Source organism: Mus caroli, chromosome 9, assembly GCF_900094665.2.
Source record: "Mus caroli chromosome 9, CAROLI_EIJ_v1.1, whole genome shotgun sequence".
Taxonomy (NCBI): Eukaryota; Metazoa; Chordata; class Mammalia; order Rodentia; family Muridae; genus Mus; species Mus caroli.
This window is the reverse complement of record NC_034578.1, coordinates 90174247-90181305: the sequence shown is the minus strand read 5'-3', so window position 1 is coordinate 90181305 and position 7059 is coordinate 90174247. Positions and strand designations below refer to the sequence as shown.

At 35.8% G+C, this 7059-nt stretch overlaps 1 protein-coding gene across 1 annotated transcript in view; it reads left to right on the top strand.

Moving 5' to 3' along the window:
• Positions 1 to 6700: 6700 nt before the first annotated feature.
• Dipk2a (divergent protein kinase domain 2A) overlaps positions 6701 to 7059 on the top strand; it is a 6481-nt gene continuing 6122 nt past the window's right edge. Inside the window, exon 1 of the mRNA XM_021172426.2 lies at positions 6701 to 7026. Within this exon, the coding sequence (XP_021028085.1) occupies positions 6780 to 7026 (247 nt within the window). The 5' untranslated portion in view covers positions 6701 to 6779. The remainder of the gene's footprint in view (positions 7027 to 7059) is intronic.

The window sequence follows — 7059 nt, the reverse complement described above, 5'->3', positions numbered from 1 at the left end:
GGAGGCATAGAGTCTTCATAGGACAAAGGGCCTCTCCTCCCATTGATGTCTGACTAGGCCATCCTCTGCTGCATATGCAGCTGGAGCCATGAGTCCCACCAAGTGTGCTCTTTGGTTGGTGGTTTAGTCCCAGGAAGCTTTGGCAGGGGGGTACTGGTTAGTTCATATTGTTGTTCCTCCTATGGGGCTGCAAACCCCTTCAGCTCCTTAGGTCTTTTCTCTAGCTCCTTCATTGGGGACCCTATGCTTAGTTCAGTGGATGNCTGTGACCATCCACCTCTGTATTTGTCAGGCACTGGCAGAGCCTCTCAGGAGACAGCTATATCAGGCTCCTGTCAGCAAGCACTTTGTTGGCATCCACANTAGTGTCTGGGTTTGGTGATTGTAAATGGGATGGAACCCTAGGTGAGTCAGTCTCTGGATGGTCATTCCTTCAGTCTCTCCTCCACACTTTGCATGACAGATATTCATATGCCACCTCCTTTACACACACACACACAGACACATGTACAAACACATGCACACACCCTACATATCTACATAGTTGTTACTTCAGGTTTTAGTTTACTGGGGGTAATCATTTAAAGGGGGTTAGACATTTGTCCCATATGAAGTAAATGAAATAGAATAAGTACTATAAATACAAAAAATATTTATTTTTCTTGGTAAATCATTAGTTATAATTTTATTCAGTACATTGGCGTTGCTGAANGATGTAAAATAGAGGAGACATCAGAGTTACGATGCCATTGCTGAATGCTGCCAGNCACTGTTGTATCCACCTTTGGGTTCCAGCAGAGGTGACGTTCAGGACACAGTTTGCATAGCTTCAGCTTTAAGATTAGGTGGCACACAGAACAAGCTAAGTTTGAGTTTTAACATTCAATGAAGAGGACAAGGAAGCTCTCTGGTGGTAAAAAATCAGGGAGGGCCTCCGTGGGAGGCCTCTTGCATGGGAGTAGGGAAGGCTAGTAGTTGAGCATAAGATAGAAGTACTCAGACTGGGTGAGCTCAGAGTTTATTTTCAAAGCAGTGGAGAATTAAATTTAAGGAAATTTTGGAGAATGAATTTAAGGAAATTAACTGCTAAGACTTGTTGGGTTAAGATGTAAGGAGAAGTAAAAGAAATCTTAGAGTCTACTGTTAGACTCCATTGTAAGAAAGCACACAAGTAATGGGTGGGGGAAGTTGGGTTTCTTTTCATCTTAAATTTAAGGCAATCAGAATACTAATCTCTGTAAGCCAGTAACTGGCATTTATTTAATGGTGTGGACGACCCTGCTGTTGGCAGATGTTTTACTGTTCTTAAGAAGGGTGGTGTTTGGAACCAAGGAAACTTATGTTGACTGAAGAAAGTAAGATNACATTTTTAGGTTATCAGGTCCTAAGAGTGTGCTCTTGTTTCTTTTAATGTTTTTTTTAATTGGTAACAAATGTTTGTACTTACACATCCAAGTTAGAAATGTGGGTAACAGTTGCTGTTTTAGAGTAGGTAAGAAAGGATCTGTTGAGATTAGTACATCCTTGTGTAAAGCTTTGCCAAGTGAGTTTTGGCAGTCTCTCTCTCTCTCTCTCTCTCTCTCTCGCTGTCTCTCTCTCTCTCTCTCTCTCTCGCTCTGTGTGTGTGTGTATTTGTGTGTGTGTAAAAGCTGTTCTACAAGACGACTTATTTCTATTTAATTTAGGTAGGTTTGTATTAATGTATGTGACATTGGTTTNCAATTTTGTATACAGCCATTTGACGTGATGTTCAGTTAACACAACCTTTCTATTTTCAAAGCATTGGTTAATGTTGGAATTTGAGGCGGGTGGAAATGACATTCAGATGATTTCATGATAAATGAGGCATATCCTGAGACTTAAAATATCTTGAGTTTTTAGGTGTCTGCTATATTTGTGATAAATTTTTGGCCACTAGCTACTTCCCGATTTAAATGAAGCTAAGATCTCATAGAAATTCTAATAAAGATGAAGTAACTATTAAGTCTTCCCAGTAACTTTCCTGTATTCCCCTCTAGACAGTTCACAAAACTGTGAACACATTAGTCTGTCACCAGNACAACACAGTTGACTAATCTGTATGAACAGCTGTTACAACATGTATTGCCACACTGGGATTTCATTCAGATAGGGGCTTTTAAAATAATTCTAAGATTGAAATTAAACCTTTAAACATTTCTGTACTCCTTATAACACTTGCTTTCTTCAAATGTTCTCAAGTTCAAAGTTTGTGTATTTTTGTGCAGAAATGCTAGTATAGAAAAACTGATGGACATTTTAGGTTGTATATTTTGATAAGCCTTTTGAAGTTAGTTTATTAGGAATTGCCTTCTTGAAAAAAGAAAAACAATTCTAAATGGTAACACATTTCTCATGTGTTTATTTGATATTTTCTCATGAATTGAAGTTCTATACTTTTCAATAGAATGCTAGTATTCTTCTATGAAAAATATTTGTGTACTTAAATTTTAGTATATAAAACTAATATTGGTTACATAGGAATAAAAGACAGAGCACTAGCCTTTATAAGTTGGCTGTATTTTAAATCTGTTAGTTATATGCCATATATAGGAGAATAGTAAGTCCTTTGAGATCTGTTTTCTTCCTCTGTAAAACTGGAGTGATATGTATACCATTGTTTTCATCAGGCAGGTCCAGAACCAAAGGGAAAGCCTATATGCACTCTGTGAGCTTAATGAACTTTTTAAAGATCTGCTTCTCCAAATCTACATACTCATCCAGAAATGTACTTATTTTCTTGATAGAAAGAAATATGATTAAGAATCACTCAATTTATTCACTGTTCTCTAGGAGCTCTCAATTCCTAGTGGGCGCGTTTGTTAGCAATTATCCTAAAAATATGTGATCTAATTAAAGTATGTTATTAAAATGTATATGTATTCATAAGTACAATAATACAAAACTTAAAAAATGTGGTAATGCATACCAAAAAAATTCCAAATGCTTCATTAACCACTTACTACCAGAAATCAAAAACAAAATCACTGTGCTCAATAGAAAGAAAAAAGGATTCAAATATGTTGAGTTGGTTATGTGGATTATAAATCTAACTTATTAGCATAGTATTAATTGCCAGAAAGTTCAGAGGTAATAAAAGGCAAACTCGGGCCAACTATAGTTCTTTTGCAATAGTCAAGATAAATTCAAAGCATACTGCTATCAATTTTCAATCCAGTGTTCCACTGTTTAAGAATTTTCTCTGATTTTATAAAGGTAACTGCATAACCTGTGTTGTTAACACATAGCAGCATTCCTCAAGCAGGTGTTATGATACAGACTAATGTAGGGTTAGACCCCCTCCATGGTCTCTATTTAAGCCAACCCTAAGTGTGTTTATTAGACTGGCTGACTGTCAATGTGGTAAGAGCATNCCAGGTGTATGCTAAGGTATGAAACTGTATTTTTTAGTGAAAACAAATGCCCATGAAACTGTAGTGCATGGGAGTAGTAGCTTGACTGGGAGTATGGAGTTGGGGGAAGAATTATGTTCAGGTATTGAGAGGTAGAGATTGAGGTGGGCATCTGAGTCTTGCCTTATAATTTCAAACTCCTTATTCTCATATGCTATGTAATATTTTCCGTTTAGTGTAGGAGTTCTGTTGAAGACTGTATGTTATATATAGAAAGTATTACATACCTGCATTACAGCCAATTCCCATAATCTTTGTGTGTGAATCATGTATGAGCTCCATGGTTTTTTTTTCCCTCTTGTTTTATTTTGTTTTTGTATAATAGAGGATGACCTTAGTAAAATTCTGCATCTTAGTCATTTCCAGGGCCTCACACATAATGTATAAGTGTTCTATCATTGCACCATATGCTACATACAAATAATTTTTATGTTTACATTAATATTCTAGCATTGTCTTTGTGCTGTCACTAATTTAATTTTTAAAGTACATTAATATAAAAACAAATATATAGGTTTACAACTATCTTGTACCTTTATGCAGTCTTTACTTTTATAACATCGATAGTCTATATTTTATACATGTAATAATTTACAAACATTTATAAAAAGTTGAGAGGACCTGCTACATCTGTCGTACTGTTCTAAGTCTGAAAATTTGCCTTCATTTGGGAAGCACTTGCATATTTTTCAATTGTACATAGTAAATAATTAAATAATTGCATATTTCAGATTAAATGAAACTCTTTGGTTTTAGATAATTTGAATATCTGGCCTTCAGATTTTTGTTTTAAGTAAGGAACTTTTTAATCCAAGCTACTGTGTTTTATATCTGTAAGAGTTTGCTAATCAGAAAAAAAAAACCCTTGTTTTCAATATTACTTTATATTTAACAAATCCAAGCTCTAATGAATTCAAAATGTCTTTCAAATTCTGCTTGGCTATGGTATTTTGGTTGTACGCCAGGGTTGTTTTAAACTTGGCTTCCAACCCTGAGCCATTTTTTTTTTAATTTTTTTGTTCTTTTGTACTACAGTGTGTTTAATAAAAATCAGTTCTCATTAATGAATAGTGCTTTGATTATATAGTGAAATAGTGCTGTCTTATAAGCAAATGGTCTAACTTCAGTGATGAAAGCTCTTCTAAAAGAGTAGGTAGCAAGCTACATGAAAGAATTGTCTCTTAAAGCGAGGCATAAGATGTCAGTTAGAAATCATGAGCAGCCACAATGCTAATATAAAAGTTGCTCAATATGACATTTGTTCATCTATTTTGCCCTCCTCTATGAGGGGTGGGTAATGAAGTGTACATTTGACTGTCCTTTGCCAGTTGGAAAGGCTCCAAAAACAAGGAGGCATTTGTACATGTGCAGATGTTGGCAGGGATCCCCTTTCTCTTGTTGTCAAAGACCATTTTATTTTCACAAAGATGTGCTTGTGTCTGTTCTACAGTATGGCGTGTGAATAGTACGCTGTATGGAGGTGGTTTTGTTTTCCTTTTTACATGATAAAATAATGTGATCCCACATGCTTATTAAACTTATAGTGTTCCATTTTTATGTCAGGATACATTCACACTTCTTATAAATAGGCAAGTCTGTTGTAGCCNTTTGTCTAACAAAAAATGTCAAGGTCATGAGATATTTTAAATAGAGAGGAAAGTTGAAACTGTGTGGTTTGTGAACAGTTTTTGCACCGCACGTTTCACATGAGTGATCTGTCTGTCACTTTTCTCAGCTCCCAAGAGAAATAAAAATATTGTTAAGGATTAAAAACACATTTACCTCTAATTTCTAAAGACTAAGTAGCTCTTGTCTCTGACCCCAAAGTGAATTTATTAATTTACTATATTTAAGATCCATGACCTCTTTTCATATAAGTAGTATTTTGTCATAGAATACTTAAAAGTAAAAGTTATATGTGCAAAGTATGGTTGTTGTGCATACTTAGACTTAAAGGGGGTACAAAGCGAGAATGTAGTTCTAAAGATGTTTCTCTTCTAGCATGAGGACTTTAAAGATAATCTCTACAATTAAAAGTTAAGGCAAAATTAGCATTGCTTTTTGGGTTTTGCTGTTGTTGTTTGTTTGTTTGTTTAAAGAAGAAAGGCCATACCTCTGGCTCCTCAGGTGTATGTAGATTATCCAGAGTTGAAAATGGAAGCTCGGTCTCTGGAGGGCTTTAAGGTCNCATTTGCTGACTTCCTGGTTTATCTCACTCCTTTAACGCTGGTTTAAGTATCATTTCATATATTTTTTTTTCCAGCTAAGAACAAGACTGACACAAACCTGGCCTTGCAACCTTACACATGAAAGTAATAATTAACTTCTAACCATCTTTTGTTTTTCTCCAGTATTCATTTTGGTTACAGCATATTTAGTGGTAGAAAGTATCTTTGATGGGGCCAGGGATATTGCTCATTTGTAAAGCCTGGCATGCACAGGGCCTTGAGTTAGATTCCCAGCATGGGATCACGGGCAGATCTAGGTGATAATTAAGTTTAAAATGACTTGTTTATGGTTTTAAAGACATTACTTTTGATTTAGAACTAGAATCTTCCTAGTAGGTTAAAAAGTCCATTAGAAAACTGCACTAATGTGAAAAAAAATAATTTTGAGGCTGGAGCAAGGGGAAAAGGTTGAAGAAGATGAACTGAAGTCCATGGATGCTCAGAATGGAGGCCATGTTGAGACTAGAGTGTTCTCCCCAGGCCTGCATATTGTTAAGCATCCAATAATCCTCCCCAGCATTGTCTTGACTGCTTCTGGATTGGTTAGGGCTCTAGAAGTGTACAAACTTTAGTGTAGTTACTAACACCATAGGATTTGTTCAGTGTCTGTTCTTCTAAAATAAAAGCCTGTAGCTAAACAAAGCTTCTATAGTTCATCTTTATTGCCTACATAGCAAGGTACTTAACCAGGTAAATAATTACTAGTTGGTGTATTTTTCAAGACTATTTATTCAAAGAAAACCATTGATTGCTTGTATGTGTAGAAGTCAAAAAGATATAGAAAGGTATAAATGTTTTTCGAATTGGTACAGAGACAGTGACTCTTGCCTTGTATTGGTAAGTTTGTTTCTGAGATATTGAAAAGTAGTACTTGTCACAGATTTCAAATACAACGTTTTTCACATTCTTTCAGGTCTATGGTAATGGTTTGAGTGAGGAGGGAAGATGAAATTTATACTAGTGAACTGTACCTAGGAGGAATCCCCTGCCAGCTTCTGGGGGGAGAGACACCCAAGGTAACTTCATCAGACTGTATTATAATATTAAGATAATTCTTTTGTAGAGTTTTCCATCTGATGAAGGTTGGCCATTTGCAAAATATCTTGGAGCTTGTGGAAGAATGGTGGCTGTAAATTATGTTGGAGAAGAACTGTGGAGTTATTTTAATGCACCATGGGAGAAAAGAGTTGACCTTGCTTGGCAGTTAATGGAGATAGCAGAGCAGCTTACAAACAATGACTTTGAATTTGCACTCTACCTCCTGGACGTCAGCTTTGACAACTTTGCAGTTGGTCCAAGAGATGGGAAAGTAATCATTGTGGATGCCGAAAATGTTTTAGTTGCCGACAAAAGATTAATTAGACAAAGTAAGTATATAATTTTCAGATTTATCTTTTGTA